The following is an 18848-nucleotide window of genomic DNA, read 5'->3' as shown; positions in this document are numbered from 1 at the left end:
AATAATTTGTTCAATCAAATTAACACAAACTGACAGATTTCTGGGTCTCTGGGTTTGTAGTGAAGCAGCCATGGTCTTTGTGTGCTCTGTGCATTTTGCGGAAGTGGGGTTTGGCGTCGGGGTTCACAGTAGGCAGCAGGATTTTTTTTTTCCCAGGCTGACTGCTTTATGTATTACTCTTCTCCGTGTGTTATTTGCATTTAAAGGCAACATATTTCCTCAATGAGTGATCCTTTGTGAATTTCCGGTTTAAATCTTGACAGTTGCTGTGGCACCACCACAAGGAGCTGTGCAAAATTTTAGGCATTTTAGTTTACGAAAAAGCAATTTGTAAAGAGGAGAGCAAGCAGAAAGAAAAGAGACAGCAGAAGTAATAGGCTGCTGGCCCTTGGGCCTGGTCAACTAAAGACAAAAGATTTCATTTAAAGCTCAGTATTTAGCCAGTGACCACGTTATGGAATGAGGCCAATTCTGGAGTCAGGTACAAGCAGCGGTCTTGTTATTTTAAATAGACTAGATGTGTTGTCTGTTGTCTGTTGTCTCGTTGAAAGGCTGTGAGGCTGCAAGCAGCCAGGCTTCCCTGTTGCTTTCACAGAGAAATGTTACTAATGGTGACAGGCCATTTTTCAAATCGCCCCTCTAGGGTTTAAATTGTCCTCACTTAGAATTTCACTCAGTGTCCTAATGTATTTTGGCCCCTTCAGGTACAGCAGTGCAAGTTTACAAACACATGCACATGCACACCCTGAGCTCCTCTGTCTCATAAATCCACCCAGATTCATACGATCAAAAGAAGAATGATTCACATCTTGTTTTAAAACTTACCAGCTGTCTCAAAATAAGAGTTTTGTGTTTCTGCCATCCTTAGAATACGTGTTCCCATGTGGGGGGATTTCAGTTGTAGTTTGGTATTGAACTAAGACTTTCTAAAGGTAGGCTGAGGATATAACAGAGGCTTTGAGGTGGATGTGTTTCCAAAAGTTAAGAAGTTTAGGAATGCAGAGATGTGTTTTCCACCACACACTAAACTGCTAAGTCCAGTGGTATTTTAGAGCAACGCTTCCCATCTCTTTTGGCTTGTCACCTCTTAAAATGAAGAAATGTCTCCTCACAATCCCTTGTCAGTTTATGGATTTATTGTAGGCTGGAGTTTGGAGCAGTTCCATCAATGTGTGATTTTCCCTTTACAGATTTTTGCTTTTTAGGGCAGAGAGTGGGAAAAACTAACCAGTAACAGCAAAAGAGAAAAAGTTAGAGAACAAAGCTTATTTATTCTTTCTTCTCACTTTAATCAGCTGCCCATCCATCTTATCAGTCCTGGGACTTGCCAGGCACTCAATAATGTGGACATACTGGCACGCTGAGTCGCATTGCCAGCTGCAAATACATAATTACAGAGGTTATGCATAAGAGTGGACCTTGCAAAGGTCTTTAGACTTAGCTTGGTTATGGTTAACTTAACTGAATTGTAAAATAAACAAATAAATAGTATCCAACTAGTCAGAAGGCTCCATTACAAAAGCAACTAGTCAATTTTACCATGTAACTAAGTACCATTACTGAGAAACTGTACATCAGCAATGAATAAATTAATTAATTGAATAACTGCTAATGCAAACCAGATGTGGTTTCTACAAGACAATCATGGCCAGGTGCGATTTCTGATTTGAAAGTAAGAATACCGCTCAGAAATGAACTAGATATATAAAAAGCGATGCATGGGTGTAGATAGATAGATATCTCAATCATTTTGGCATACATGTTGATAAAGTCTTTGTGCTCTGAGGATATTGTTCTCTGCTCATTGGATGGTGTTTCGTGAGTACTGGCCACGTTGCCATGAAATTTGCTGTTGGTAATCAAACCCAGGCAATGATTCAGATTTTTCTTCATGACTTCATGATGATTTTTCTTCTTTCTACTTCCACATTTATATTGTCTGAAAATCTAATTGTCAGATTACTGTATAGTTTGGCCTCTAGTACCACTGATAGGATTAATGATAGCTAGACTGTCATGAAATTAGCTTGTAAATGTCGTGGTCCCCAGAGGACTGGCACTATTTATTTTGATTCCATGCTTCATTCGTGTCACTTTCACAACAAACGAGCACACAAGTATTGCACCAAAGAAAGACTGAATCCTGGGATGTTTAAGATGTTTAAGATATCCAAGATAAGCACATTCAGACTCCCAATAGGAAGAACTGTTTTGAATCAAGACAGTTTCATGGGATGGTCTGTAGCGCCATCCTGAGGCCATACTTTGTATTTTCTCCTTCAGTCACCAGGCTGTAGGAACAGAAACACTGTCAGTCCGGTGCTCTGTTTTAACGTTGGTGAGGTGTACTGAATGTTCTGGGCTTTTTTTGGAGGAGTAGATGTTGAGTATTGGTTTTGTTCGTTCACAGACTCCTCTGGAATCCTCTCATGAACCTGAATTGTCCCTCATACTAAGTAGTGTCCTTACTGTTTGCAGTGCTGGTGCTGCTGTTTGTGATGTGGATGAAGAGGAGGGATAAGGAGCGGCAGGCCAAGCAACTCCTCATTGACCCAGAGGACGACGTCCGAGACAACATCCTGAAATATGATGAGGAGGGAGGTGGAGAAGAGGACCAGGTACACGCACACACACACACACACACACATGCACACACACACACAATTACTTTTAAAAATATATATAATTCTCATTGTCTGTGAAAATCACCAAGAAGCGGTCTGCACCAATGCAGCTCAGGTTTTTCTCTTCATTGTTACTGTGTTTGCCTGTTATTTCTGATTGGCTGAGCTGACTATAGGATACTGTTACATTACCTGTGATTGGTGGTTTTGATTCTGGGTTTACCACTGATAATTGTGACAGAATTTGCTTCAAGCTATACTTAGGTTTATCGGCACTAAATATACGGTATACACATCGTTTCCCATTTCTTTCACACACCCACACTCACACCCACACCAACACACAGTCACACACTCATAGTCTCAGAAATGAACCATAAAAGACACATAATGTTGCCACACAGACACACACTGCTTCTCTACAGTTTTCAATCATCTGTCCTCCAGCTAAGATTAAGTGTACTACAAAAGAGGACCTCGAAACAGGATTAATTGCTTTCTGTTGGAGAACAATTTCCTGTGTCCCTCCCCACAACTCGTCTGCCGGTGCCAAGTACGTAAGCTGCTCGGCACTTCTGCTGGGAAAAATGTTTAACCCTAATTTACCCAGCCGACTCGATGGAGGACTTAATGCAGCAGAGGCTCATTAGAGAGGCTGTAGAAGGAAGAGGGTTACACAGCAGACTGTATGTACAAACATACTGTACACACATGTTTGTCTTGTACAGGTACAGGTGGGAGATTCATCTGCTGTAATGCACCACACTATTTTTCTGTTTGCTCGCTGTTTCCAGACTCCTGCTGGAATAAAATGGAAAACAAATGTTTTCTACCGATTGTTCTTCCGAGTGTGTGCCAGGTCTGCATTGGCACATGCTGCTTCCAGGATATAGCCCCAGCCTTGCACTGACAAAGGCTCACACCTTCACCTGCCCACCTGGCTTTTATTACATTTTCACTCTGACTGCCCGCGGTCAAAATGGAAGCATGACAACCTCAGCAGTATTACAAACTCAGTCACTGTGACAAAGTTTAGCTTGCTTTAAGCAACGCGGGTGATGACTGACTGATAACAAGTTTTACCCTCAGGCCTTACCATCACTGTATACGCTTCACTGCTGAAGCTGTTCAGTCCCACAAACCCCAATAATTCACTCAACCGACGCTTCCTGTACACGCTGAGCGGCAGCCCGTTTGCTGAAGAATACCAAAAAGACCACTTGAGGGCTTCGGGGCTAACCAGCTTCACTCATGTACCAGAGTCAGACAATAGACTCAGAGCTAGTTAGACTGTGGATACTTTTCCTGCTGCCTGCAGAGGTTGGCAAGACCCACAGCTGTAGTCAGGTTGAGACTACTTTTAGTGCCTGTTAGTAGGGGTGCACGATAGTTATGGATATGTTATGGATAGTTATCGGCCCGATAACAGGATATTATGAAAAACTCGGTGTCACTGGGAAAAATCAAGAATACCTCCTCATGCCAGAAAACAACTCGATAACTCGGTCATAATTTTGGTAGTTGCTGACTTGAATTAATATTCGCAGCATTTTTACACATGTTACACATTAGGAATAGAAACATGAACTTAAAAGGGCCGAAAGAATGACTACCAAAGGAGGGAACAGGGGAATGTACGTTACACCTTGAATGCAGCATGCAGCACAGCGTGCTTATGAAAACAGAGTTCAGACTTCTTCAAAGTTTCTGAAGGAGACAGTTCGCTGTTTATTTGTAACAAATATTCCAAGCGAGTTCCCCGAGGAGGGAGAAATTGCACGAGAGTTTGGAAAGCATATGAGGATGGCCAGCCTGCTAAAGACGCTAACGTTAGCAAGCCAGCCGCAAAGAAGCCACCGGGACTGACACACGTCGGCGAGGCTTTCGAAAAATCCAAGAAATTTGCCAAAGATGACCCACAGGCTAAGGTTATTGAAGATTTAATCATGGACATGATGGCGCTTGCCTTACTATGGACTGTCCTTTATTCAGTTTGTTTACATAGATGAGTCTAAGTAAGGGATCATGTATCTTTCTTCAGAATGACATAGAAGCCCTACATGAAGCGGTGGGGTTTATTTCTCCGTAGGAACCTGCTCACTATACGTTATCCAGCTTAGAACACGGCTTACTACTAAAGCATTCAATAATGTGACATAAAATAGTGATTAAAACACATTTTATTGATTTAAAATGAGTCTACTCTCGCCTGTCACATCTCTCACTGCGCAGCGGCTCTGAAAATAAACACGTACGTTGCCTAGCAACCGCCCCTCACTGTGGGCCGCTGTTTTTGGTTTTGTTTGTGGTATTGATGTCATGATGTTAGGTATATGTGTGTGTTATCGGTTATCAATATCGGCCTTTAGGAGCTGAAAGTTATCGATTATCGGTATCGGTTTTAAAAAACAGTTATCGTGCATCCCTACACCAACTGAGCATCAGCATGTTAGCACTGTCATTGTGAGCATGTTGCAAGCTTGCAAGCTCTGCTGTGCAGTACATCCTCACAGAGCTTGAGACGTCTTCTTATACTTCATGTATGACTCAGGTGACATGTATAATAACAATAATCACACTCAATCTGACATTTTCTATATGGCCTTAAATCTGACTAATCATATCAGAATATCAGATATTGTTTCTGACCCACACCAACACACTCTTTCATGTACCTTCCTTTTTCTACTCTGGCTCTTTTTGTATTTAGGCGTTTTTTAGAGGACAGCCAGTTCTTCACTGTACCTCCATGATGGTGCCAGACTTAAGCTTCTGTTGTTGGCGACTGAGCATGTTCCAGTGATACGGGGATTATTACGTTAGGGGCTAAGAGTCTTACTGAACCCGGAATTTACAAAGAAGTTGGAACTAAAAAGGGCCCCAAAAGCCCACAAAGTTTTTGTAGTTTCTCCTAAAACAAATAAAATGTGGGATTCAAAAAGAAGACATTCATTTCCCCTTAAATTCTGTTATTTTCTATGAGCAGTGAAGATTTTCCCAAATGAAACAAATGACTTGTTGGCAAAAGTCAAACATTACACACACCACCTTCAATAAAGCGATATACATAAAATGAGAGCTTCACTTAGTGGTTGTGCTGTTTGGCTTTGGTTGTGTCAGTTTCCTCTCCATGAGTCAGTACATTGAAGAAACTAACATCCATGTCGTTTCTCAACTGCAGTATAAACTAAACACAAAGTTGCTGAAAGAAATCAAGGTTTGCTTCTACTGTTTTTGCTGCTACACTAACACATTGCGCAGGTTTTGGAGAGTGTTTGATTAGATATTTATTAAGTTTTTTTACTGCAGAGAGCCTGGGTCTTTATTTGTCTGGATTTAGGATTTGGATAAAAACAGACTCAGTTCTAAGGAACACATTCTGGCTTTAAGCATGAGAAATACACACACACACACACACACACACACACACACACACACACACACACACACACACACACACACACACACACACACAAACAACCATGTTTTCATCACCTAACCTACCTTTACCCTAACCTTAACCCAATACCCTACAATTTAATGATTTATGTTATGTTTTGTCCCCATAAGGAAGGTCTCTGTGTAAAGAGATGTATGTCACACACACACACACACACACACACACACACAAAGTACACATCATTAGCCCAGATTATTAGCCCTTCATTCATAGCAGTTCTGTTCCTCCTATAACTAATACTTTTTGAACCTTAAAGGCTTATTAAAGGTTACATTATGCAGTGGAGTATAAATGTCTGTCCTGGAGCAGAATATGGCTGGTAAATACCAGCAGAAGTGTCTGATTGGTGGAGAGGTAAACATAGTTAAATACTCCTGGGGACCTGCCACCAATGAATGCTGCATTTCAAAGCACAGTAGCAGGCAGAGGTTGTGCTTTGGTTGTCCAAAGGTCATCCTACCCAAAGGCCACAATACATTATGTGATAACAGGGATCTTGCAGGACCATGTTACATCATGTCACACTATGTCAGGTGAGCTCACATCGCAGATGATCAGATGAGTTTTACACCGGACCAAACCACATATTTCACATACAGACTCGAGTGTGCTAGAGATAGGATGGCAGTCATCGTGAATTGAGGCTCAAAGGTGTCCAGTGGCATGATATGGAGGAGTCGACAGGAAGTTTAGATATCTGATGCTGCCACAGAGAGCAGCTCAATCTTGGCTGCTTTGTGCCATTGTTCTAATGTATGTGCACAGTTTCAATAGCATATATTACACAGAAAATATAGTCTACTTCAAAGATATGAGTTCATCTGTATGTTAAAGTGAACTGTGTCATCTGAAGCTAGTATTGAGGTGATGTCAAAAAACAGCTGCTCACATGGAGCTCAGTACATAAACTATATTCTCAATGCTAAACATGCCCGACAGCCTGCTGTTTCTAAATCTGCATGTGTGAACAAGATCATAAACGCACATCTTGTGTCTTTTTCATAGCATTGTTTTCCATTTTTCAAACAGCCACCAATTGTGCTGCAGTTGTGGGAATGTTGTGAAAGTCCAGTAGGAGCAGGTTTACTCTATAGCTGATCAAAATGTGAGTTTTGAAAGCCAAAAATGTATGTGTGTGCTTTAACTCCAAATACAAGCACTAACCTTTTACATTGAGCTACAGTAGTGCTTTGCATGTTTTAGTACAACTGTGAAAATGGAAATAGTGTTTACATTTCCGAATGGATTTTCCTACCATCATTATCATTCATTATTGTCGACTCATAATAATCAAAACTTAACAACATGCTGTGAAAAATGGTTAGGAATAATGGAAAATACACATCATTTGCTGGAAATCGGTGGAAAAATACTGGTATAGTTCTTTAAATAAAGTCCTTGAAGAACTGAAAATGCCCTTTCTGAGATGACTATCTGGTCCTTGTAAGTATAGAAACACAAGAAGAAGCACACATTTCCTCTCTCCCTGCCAGGTTATTTGAGGGCTCTCAGCTGCTCTTCACTGAAAAGTATTCTGCCGGTCGGCCATTATAGTGAAAAAAGCCCAAGGTCAGTCCACAGCATGCTGTTATTGTCCTGAAAAGGCTGCTTTAGTCAATTTCCCTGGAGACAAGAGAGCACGAAATGGTTTCTGGATGCTTGCTGAAGTGACTCAGACAATACTATTCAACATAAACAGATCAGAGGCTGTAACACACATTTCCCTTCTGCCCGCCGACTGTGCCGATGTTTTGTAAGAGAAGGTGAAAGAGAGACTGTGTTTCTCTAAGTGGATGCTAATTAGATGGTCGGGTTCACTCACTCCCTTAGGACAGATGATGTAGGAGAAATGGTAGACGTTGCATCAGAGCAACTGTGCTGCCTGTTTGAGTCATTGAAATTCTCACTACATCAACTATTTCATGCAGCGAGAACCTAAAGGTCCTGACGAACACTGCTACTTTCATGAATCAGTCAAGTTTGTTATTAGCACCAGGGTTGTTTTTGCAGAGCCATGCAGTGCACCTGGCATTGAGAAGAATGTACTATTATACATTTTATAGGTAGATTTGTTGGGGTTTGAAATGAAGTCAAATCCAAGAACTCATTTTTCTCAGTTAGGTTGAAGTGTGAATTTACAGCAGCCCAAATATTCTACCAAGGACACATGTCTCTTTCAGGAGAAGTGTTTGAAGTTAAACTTATGTTTTAGGACAATACAGAGGTCACATCTCCATGCATAAACATGCAATTTTATGTGAAATCACAGTAATGTTTGCAGTTAAAGTTGAATCCTGTTATATTTTGACACACACACACACACATATATATATACATATATACATATATACATACATATATATATATTTATGTCATTGAGCTACAGTAGTGCTTTGCATGTTTTAGTACAACTGTGGAAATTGAAATAGTGTTTAAATTTCTGAATGGATTTTCCTACCATCATTATCATTCATTATTGCCGACTCATAATAATCAAAACTTAACAACATGCTGTGAAAAATGGTTAGGAATAATGGAAAATGCAAATAATTTGCTGGAAATTGGTGGAATATAGATATATATATGTATATACACACACACACACACACACACACACACACACACTGTGAAATAGTCTATTACAGCCTTCACGTCATGCCTTACTGTCCTTTACCCTTTCTATATAAAAGATAAGACTTTACTAATCCCCAGCTGGGGAAATTCGGGTATTACAAGCAGCAGGTAATGACAGTTGGGAAAAAAAATAACAACAGAATGAGAGAAATACAAAATACAAAATTAAAGCTGACTGTATATATGTATATGTACAAAAAAAGTATGTAAAAATATATATCTAACATACATCTATTGCTGCAACATAGAGTTGTACTGTGCATGTTATACTGTGTGTGTTAAAGGTGTCTATATCAGCACCTATGTTCTAATGTTCTAAAAGTGATGTTCTAATGTGAAACATACATGTTCCTTTTGACCATAAAGGTGTTTTTGTTGTATAATTTACATACACTCATTGGATTTTTTTTTACCACTTTAGGGCAAGGAACTAAATATGGTAACTTCATTCACAGAAATAAACTTTTGTTATGGCCTCCAATAACACTCTAAGGTTGATTCTTTTGAATTTCAAAGCATTTCAATGAGTGCCCTATAGAGGGTTAATTACAAGTCTTGTAATGATTTAGACAATTCAGAAATAAAAGTGGATTCTTATTCTCATCTTGCTTAACACCATTATGCATTTTAAACAATCGCAGCAATCTGCATTTCACCAAAACATGTTCATTGCAGCAACAGGCTCTATTGCAATTTTTTATGCAATGCATATGGTATGGCGTGGACATTCCCCTGCACCAGCAAAATACCACAGCAGTATAAACTAGAACAGTCAATCTTAGCTTCGTAAAACACTGCTTCACTAGCACACACCCACATAGAACAGGCTTCGGAGAGGTATGAGGACAGTCATTCATACCTTCATTTCAAGATGTCAAATGTAGGAGGTTTTAGGGGTTCTTCTGGTTCACTGGTTCACTTGATGGTTTGGTTCACCATCTTAAGAGAAATTTATCTGAAAAGTTCTGCATTTGTCTCTTATTGCTTGTCACTTGACACAGGGCAGATGGATGGTGATAGGGGTTGTATTACACACTAAAAGGCAAATCAGTTTGTAGATTCTATATGAAGTCAGGAAAATTCATGTTTAGTCACACTGTAGTCATATATGACTTCATTGTTAGGCTGGTCCGTCACTTTGGTCCAGACTAAAATCTCTCAAAAACTAAGGACAGATGCCCTGAAACTTTGGTTCAGACTTTTTGACACTGTCTCAGACTTTTCATCTTGCACCATTCTCAGGTCATTATTTTAATTTGTCCAATACTTTAAATTAGCTCACAGATAGTAATTTTTATTTTTTATTGATTTATTTTTATTTTATTTTATTTTTTTAGAATGTTCTCCACCTCTGCTGCTATTTTTCTTCCCACTGCTATCACATGCTACTGTAATGCCCAAATTTCCACGGCTGGGGAAATATAAAGTTTTAGCTTTTCTTATCTTATCTCATCTGATCTTATCTTATCATATCTTTAACATGGTCAATATGATGTAACATCAGCTTGCTAACATTTTTATTGTGAGCATGTTAGTGCTGCCATTGACATTTAGCACATTTTACTGTGGTGCAGCCTCACAGAGCTGCTAATGTGGCTGCAGAATCTTAATCTTGTTAGTACGCTTCACCTAACAGATATTAAGCAGAAATCATTTATTTTTCCACAGTCATGACTGTTGGTGCTTTCAGTTTAGCTGCACTGGAAACCAAACAAACAAACAACACCAACAGGAAGGACGGAAGGTTTAATACATGAAAGCCTGCTGACTATTCCCTCCAGAAAACATCATGGAATCTGAGATGTGGGAACCTGGGAGTTAAAGACAGTGTTGTGGATGTGTAGTCAGTGGAATGTCCTTACAGTTAATTGGGGGTCCAAGGATTGAGGGCGTGCTGTACAGATCGTAAAGCCTCTTGAGGCAGATTTGTGATTTGTGATACTGAGCTTTATAAATGAATTTGACTTGAGTTACCATGAAGTCAACATGCATATGTGTTGTTTTGTATGTGTTTAGGACTACGATCTGAGTCAGCTGCAGCAGCCTGATGCCCTGGAGTCAGAGTGTGTCAAAGTGGGGATCCGACGTTTGGATGAGAGGCCCCTCCATCACGACCACCAGTACCCTCTCCGCTCTGCTGCCCCCCACCCAGGTGATATAGGAGACTTCATCCATGAGGTAGGACAACACTCAGGGTTTGTTTGTGCTCGATGCATACACCTGGTGTAAATCTCATGGTGTTTAAACCTCTGTGGTAACCTCTTTGTGTAAAATATAAGTGTTCCTGTCAGTCTAAACCAGCACATCACAGCAGAGGAGGATGTCCCCTCCTCCCTAACTGACATTCAGTCTGTATGCCCAGATTAAATTCTGGTGTCTGTCACATGCACTTTTCAGCACACAGGAAGTGATGAATCACAACTTGAGTGAAATACAAGCTGTCTATTCGACAGCAGTAAGCAAACACTGTGTCCAGCAAAAGCTGGATTTGCCAACGTTAGATTTTTGCTTCTCTCATCCCTTTTCTATCCTTTGGTATAAAGCATCAAAGACTGGCCGGGGTATGTGCAGTGTACCTCATCACCTTACAGGATTTAGGGATATTGAGGTTCAAACAGTTTTTTCAAACAGATGCTATTCAGTGCTGCCAGTATGGGAACTAACCCACTGTAACATCCAGAGACTTTGATAACTGCTAATTAAAACAAAACGCAATGCCTTTTGTCAAACAGGGAGGTACAAGCAGAAATTATAACACAAATGATGCAGATTTAAACGCATTTAGTTATAGGTTCAGTAGTTCAATCTGTTTCTCTGGTATATACACAATACATACACAAGTATCCGTGATGTATCACTGATAAGTGATGGTGTGTGGTTGGCAGGAGGATGCAGCCAACACTGGCTTTTTGAAGAAGCATAGTGTAGCAGGAGAGTGAGAGGCAGGGAAACACAGAGCACTGTGTCTGTGATTCTTAATTATCTTTGCTAATGGTCAGGATTATCTGGCCTCAGACGTGGCCACAGCCTGGCTACCTAATTGGAGGTAAATCCACTGAGTTTAGTTAATCCCACAGACTGGCTTGCGGCCATCCTCAGCTCCTTAAAAGGACAGTTTGGAGATTGGGGAACTCTGCCACTGTGCTCTATTTTCTGCTATATTTACCATACTATATACAGTATTTTGTACTTCCTGTTCTTGTAGATGCACATAGAGTAGCATAGAGGAAATTACAGCGTTCCATTTTGTACCAACAGGAAATGATACAAAGCTTGGACCAACAGATTTACACATCCAGCAGACATATCAGCAACAGATAGTGTCGGTGCTGGACTGATACAGGTAGTGTGCAGAGGATTTATTTTTCACTGAAAGCAGCTGCCTGCTGCTGCTGGATCATCATTTTGGGCAGTTGTGCCCTAGAGGTTAGAGAGGTGAGCTTGTGGCCAGAAGGACGTTGATTCAAACCCCCGGGCCAGCAAGATAAAATCTGGGTGGGGAAAGTGAAAAGCACCTCTCATCACCATTACACTTGAGCAAGGCCCTTAACCCCAGCTGCTCCAGTGGAGCTCTCTGCTCTGGGGCTGGCAGATCAGACTGTGGTTGTACTGAGCAGCTTCCAGGTGTGAATGTGCCCTCAATGAAACTCCCCTGAATAAATAACAGGTGAAGAAAAAACTACCTGAACGTTGCAGAAATGCTCTGTGAGACTGAGTTGTTCAGAATGTGGTTCATTATTATGAAGACCTTTCAACTGTTTGATTGATTCTTGAGGTGAAAAAAAGGATTCATCACCATTTGCTTGGCTTTATAAGCAAACACAGCCTCAGTTTGCTTCTCAAAGGAGCATTCAGGCCTTACCATGCTTCAAGCGAACTAATTCGTAAGACGAGTGGTCGCACCACTCTTTAAGATGTCCACAGGCATCCTGCTCTGTCCCACTGCCTCCCTGATCTCCTCTGAAGAATCATTGTGTTTGTCCTTGTGGTTTTGATGCAGTGAATATTTGTAGAACAGCAAACAGTTTCTCCTCAAAGGAATTCATGGTGTTGCTCAAAATTCTACACGGGAAAGGTGTGAAAAAAGTTAAAAGCCTGCTTCACCTTGCCTCTCCCTTCAGTCCAGTACTGCCCTATATATGGATTCAGTCCCAGTGAGAAGATGAGCACGCTGTAGTGGAATATCTGTCACTGCTTTTCATCTGTGTGTGCTCTACCTTTAAACCTTCCTAAAAGTGTTACACTCTCTCAGGATTGGATTAACATGAGCCTCAGAGTTAATTAGATAGGCCTCCTGAGGAGACTGAACTCTTCCTTTAATAGGGCTGATAACTGTCATCACTTCTCGAGTGCATGGCCAGACAGTTTGGCATCCTGGGCGTGAGGAGTCATCATTGCCTGACGCATGTTGCTCTTTGTGCGCTAGCTGCTTCCATATTGTTTGTGTAAGTGTGTGCGTGTCTTTTGGTCGGGCTGCATAAAGACATCTGCCAAGCGGAGCTATGAATAATGAGCGGGAGCTGTCAGACAAGGCAAGCTGATCTAGACAGCTTAATCTGGCAGACATGACAAGCTGATGCTTCTCGCCCTGCCACTCCCTCTCTCTCCCTCTGCGTTAATTCTCTCCTCCCATTGAGTTTCAGAGTGACAGGAGTGTCTTGAGTCAGATGACAGATGTGGCCCACAAAACATTTCCACAGCTTATCAGATTTACTGCTTTCATTTCAACCATTCTGAACAGCGGTGAGAAGCAAAAAACATCCATTGTCCGACTGTTAGGTTGGGCAAATGTATTTAAATGTTAATTTTAGATGGTACTTTTATTCTCCAAATGTGCTTTGAATGAATTGATGAAAATTGTGTACGTGTCTAAAACGTGTGTGTGTGTGTGTGTGTGTGTGTGTGTGGTTTTAAGTTCAGACGACGCTGGGTAATCTGCTGAATCTCCTCTTGGAGATAGAGGCAGCATCTGTCCTGCCTGACCCAAATCCTCCTCTCTTCTGCGCTTCTCCTTAATCCCTCCTTCCCTCCTTCTCCCCCAGCACTGCCTACTGTCCGTCACAACCCCTCTACATGCACGCACACACACACACATACAGAAATAAACACAGCCTTTGTACAACACTCCATCCCTCATGTTCTCCCTCACTGGGATCTCCTCCATGTCCCGCGCCTGTGTAGGGGCTGAGCTGAGGAGGTACGGCAGAGGTTAGAGAGGCTGGCTTGTGATTGGAAGGTTGCCATCTTGACTCCCAGTTCTTTGGGAAAGTGAACTTTCAGATGGTGCACATAGGTCAACAAGGGTCATCAGACGTGGTTTTGGGTCTAACACTGCTCTGCTTTGGTATGAAAGCATGAACACAGGTTTCTATAATACCCTTTTAGGTTTACTGTACAGTTACTATAGAAATATTATAGGATTACTATAATCCTGCGCTAGATATCCTCAGAGTCTTGTAGCTCTCTCAACCATAAATTCTGCTTTGCTCAGTCTGAGTGATACTGTGGAGTGTGGGTTATTGCACTGCCATGTGGAAAATCTCTGGTGCAAACATGGCACTGTTCATTTTTAATGAACTGACAGTTGACAGCTCTGCTTAGCAGATACTTCATACAACATTCTCTGATTTAGAAGCGATGCGTATGGAACTCCAAGGATTAACCTGTGCCATGAGCCTGATATGAATATGCATAATGTTTATCCTTCATCAAACACAGGCTTTGCGTGTGGAGGTGTTATCAGTAATATTACTCCCCTGCCTCAGCAACCAGCGATAACGCGACATGAAGCAACTGAATCCCCAGCTGATCCACTGCTGATGTGCAGCCACCAGCAGTAACCGACAGTTGACTGTGTTTCTGGGCATCTCACAGTCAAATCAGTTATAATGTATGAAATTCATGCAGGATCTTTTCCATGTCCATATTTTCCAACCCTCTCTTTACTTACCTTCGTATCTCCTCAGTGTTTATTTAATCTAGAATCTTCATCCATATTCAGTATTTAGTGCCTGTCCTCCACACTCTGTTACTCGAGAAGTTGTCTTTTTTTCTCGCTGTGGTGCTAGACAAGCATGCACTCTCTACTACTATGATTTTGCATTACCATTCCCTTTGCTCAGCTTCCTCTCTCGTTTATTTTTCGTTCCAGGGCCTGAAGGCAGCAGACAACGACCCCACCGCCCCCCCCTATGACTCCCTGCTGGTGTTTGACTATGAGGGCAGTGGCTCCACCGCTGGCTCCCTCAGCTCCCTGCACTCCTCCTCAAGCTGCGGAGACCAGGACTACGACTACCTCGGCGACTGGGGGCCGCGCTTCCGCAAGCTGGCTGACCTGTACGGCGGAGGGGATGATTAGCACCCTAAACCCCCACCAACAGCAACCACCTCTCCACCCCACCCTTGCTCCAAGGCTCAGGTGGTGGGTGGGATTGATGAAAGAGGATATGGGGTAAACATGGGGTATGGATTGACACTTCTGTATTACCACAGGACAGCTTGTAAAGAGACTTGCAGCCCCTTGACGACGGTTGATGACACTAGGGACCATTCTGACTCCTGGCCAAGCAAGGCCTGGCACCGGCTAGCATTCAGGCTAATGGACATTATCATCTGAGCGTTAGCCCCTGTGCAAACAAATGTGAGCAGCCAGAACAATGCACTCAGAAGAGATGTTGTCTCTGTGATGGTTAAGAGCTTCGACAGCCATGTTACAGACGCTCATTTACACTTGAATCTCACAGTACAGGAGCACTGGGGTCAAATGTGCCTTTTTGTACATTCTTTTGATTGTGTTCGGTCTCAATTCTGTATGTTGCTTTAAAGCTCCCGGTGTTTTGCAGCAGCAACTGGAGGAGCACTTCGCCATGATAATGAGTGTGTGTGTGTGTTCAGGTTATACGTCATTACCTGTATGTGTGTGTGTGAGAGTGCGTGTGAGTCATTTACACAGAGACACACTGGATGGACACTCTAAAGGGCAGAGCCTACTATGAGACACCTTGGATGATCCTACCAGCAAAAACATGGCTTTACTGTACGGCTCTGGGTATTGAAGGATTTTTTTTTATCTGATTCAGTCAGAAAATTACAGTTTCACTTGCATATAGCACAATGTGTAGATCTCAATCAATCAGTTAGCAGAATCTCTGAAGTGGCTTTCTCCTCTGACCAGAAGCTCATTCACAACTGTTGTCATTACAACAACTTTCTTTGTGATACAGCACATATATTTGTTACATTTCTTACATGTCTCCATGGCTTTTTGAGGCGCATATCTGTGTTCATAAACGGCAGGCTCATTTCACGACATTGCTCTGGTATTAATGTGACTGATGCCCGTGCTGACGATGCAAGCTGAGATCAGAAGTTTCAATTTCCTTTCTGCTCTCCTTCAATGATTTTCCTCTGTTAACTCTGATCATTCAACATCACATTGTGTCAAAGCTTTGATTGAATTGCTCTAAAAGAATGTCTGCCTCTCCTGACAACGCTGTTAGATAGTCGAGGACATTTAGTACCACAATGAATTAAAAGAACTTCCTTTCTGAATCCAGGAGGTTTTTACAAGTAGAGAATGTTATTTGCAGTGCAGTTTAAATGGTGTGGTTATGTCCTTGCTGCGCCTTCACAAATGGAAACTTTAAATGGGATGTAGTTTAGCTTATTTGCAGGATGACAAAAATACAGAAGCAAAGTGGTGAAAAACACAGTGATAAAATATAACTTCCATTTATGTGTTTGTGCAGATGAATGAAAAAAGAAAGCATAAACAACAACAAAGAATCAAGGCCAGGAGCAAAGAAAGTGAATCTGAAAACATTTGAAGCACGTTTGGTTGCAGAGCAACAGTGAGATCTATGAAATAACACATATATTAAAATTCCCATCATGAAGGAAATTCATTGAGTAATGAAATATGCAATGAATATGACATCGAGAGCAGGAGTGAATGTGTGTGTGTAGGTCCAGCAGTCACAGTCTGGTAGGAGTTTATATTTACAGATGAATATGTATAGTATGTTTGATGAACAGGTTGTGAACAGAATATAAAGTGATTGCTGTATGACTAATATACAGGTCTGCAGCTTAAAATGACCAATCCAACACCTTTCCAGTGTAATGTGTGGATCTGCAGCAGAATGGTGCGAAGGTAGAAGAGCAGAATGTGAAAAAGAGGCAGAAAAGCCATTAAACAAACTGCTATCTCTGCGTCTGCAAATACATATTTCTGACAATTAGGCGTGACAAACATGAATTTCAGGAATGAAGTTGATGTCACTTCGCTAATTTTGCTTATTGCACTGGAACAGTGGTGTTGCTTCTTTTGAGCCATCTGGAGATATTTTGATGTGTTAGCAGGAAATAGTTTGGTGTAGGGTTATGTTACTCTGACAAATTCTGGACAGATTTTCATCACATTTTACATGGATATCCACGGTCGCCCAAAGTCAAATGTGAAGATGAAAGGTTCCACTTGCACAAAACAAATATTAAATCTACAGCAAATATAGAATAACATCTCTTATATATATCTGGGTATGCATGTACTATTCATCTACAAAATGTCAAACATCAGCTAAAAATCTGTTAATTCAATCTATTATTGTTTATCCTGACTCTTCTTCCAAGTCTAGACTCCAGCTGCATCACTGTTTCTACACGAAAATGAAATCAAGACAAGAAACTAATTGTAGGTTGCCATGACAAATTCTAAACATGGCACAGTTTAAGGTAACAGGAATCTCACAGCCATAAACTATGTTTGAGCCAGGTGAGTTTAGAACTGAAAATACTACAGAGCAGCTGAACCACGCTCAACCCAACAAAACAGAAACAGATGGAAAGTTTGTGTTGAACTCTGATAGAGTCAATATTCCTGAGCAATAAACCAGCTAATGTGTCATATACACCAAAAAATGTCGCCAATACAAGCTCTGTATTCCAGTTTGTATTTGGGAGAGGGGCAATTAATTAAACGAGAACAACTGTTTTTGGAAAAACTCTTTAGAAGAAACACTTTATCAAACTGTCAGGAAAGTTCACCCTTTCGTCTTGTTCTGTCCTTTGTAAGAGTTAATAGTGAAATCAAAACCCCCTGTGTTGAAGTATGTTTTCACGTGCAGTTAATACTTCTGCTGGCAGGCACAATGATTTTCCTTGACAGTAAACATGCTGCAGACAGTCTTTGAGCTCTGTGACAGTGCTTATCCTTGGCAGAGTGACTGATTCACGGGTTTGAGTTTCCTGTACCTTTAAAATCAAATGGGCAAATTGCAGTGAAGTTTTAGAGCAGCTTCATGTTCTTCAAGGGTCTTTTGACCTTTTGAGTTAAAAATCCCTGCATCATTTTCAGGGCCGGGTGGTTAGACTGTATGAATAGCACTTTCTCCTGTTGAGTCACAGCCTTTCACAGTGTTGCTGTGCAGAGTTTCTGTTGGTGGGAGGCAGATGCTGGTCAAACCCAGAGCTGTACAAAAGAGCTGCATATTTTTGCCAGTGTGGTGTTCCAAAGCTAGTGAGAAGACATGTACAGTAATGCTAGACTCTAGATAGATACCTTCTGTTTTTTGTTTTGCTTTTATCACAATGTAACTTATGCAGCTGATTGCTAATAAAGGGAGACATCAGTCCTTGTTTTGTAGCAAAAGTACTTCTTGATACTCTGCTGTGGTGGATTAAATACAAAAAAGGCAATGTTTCTTCTGTCTGCTGATGATTTGCCTTAGTGTTCTCTGGTACTCTCCAACTGGCTACTCACTGTAAACTGAAATATGTACAGATTGTATTTTTTTCTCTTGTTGTTCTTTTGGCTGTGGTCTCTGAAAATGACATGCTAATATCTTGAATCCTTGTATATGTGTAATTTGGATTACAAATTAAAACGTTTTTGCATGTTTTTATCTTTTCATTATGGAACAAAAGTATTTTTCGAATCTTTCGCAAATACTTTCAACACCAATCACACACACACAAACACTCAGCAGGCTCAGTAGAAGCAGAAATTTTAAAGCAATTGATTTTTGGCAACTTGAGGGTGGCAGAACAAGCTTCAAACTCAACACTGACATATTAATATTATACATTATAAAGTTGTTATGGCTAACACATTACCAAAACAATTCCATTAA

At 41.1% G+C, this 18848-nt stretch overlaps 1 protein-coding gene across 1 annotated transcript in view; it reads left to right on the top strand.

Annotated features, from left to right (window-relative positions):
* Positions 1-18574, top strand: part of LOC121605055 (cadherin-2-like) — an 86145-nt gene extending 67571 nt beyond the window's left edge. Inside the window, exons 14-16 of the mRNA XM_041934797.1 lie at positions 2479-2618; positions 10735-10896; positions 14870-18574. Coding sequence (XP_041790731.1) covers positions 2479-2618; positions 10735-10896; positions 14870-15076 — 509 coding nt within the window. The 3' untranslated portion in view covers positions 15077-18574. The remainder of the gene's footprint in view (positions 1-2478; positions 2619-10734; positions 10897-14869) is intronic.
* The last annotated feature ends 274 nt before the right edge of the window (positions 18575-18848 follow it).

Source organism: Chelmon rostratus, chromosome 4 (genome assembly GCF_017976325.1).
Source record: "Chelmon rostratus isolate fCheRos1 chromosome 4, fCheRos1.pri, whole genome shotgun sequence".
NCBI classification, from domain to species: domain Eukaryota; kingdom Metazoa; phylum Chordata; class Actinopteri; order Chaetodontiformes; family Chaetodontidae; genus Chelmon; species Chelmon rostratus.
Note: the sequence above shows the minus strand (reverse complement) of the source record. Positions and strands in the feature narration are given on the sequence as shown.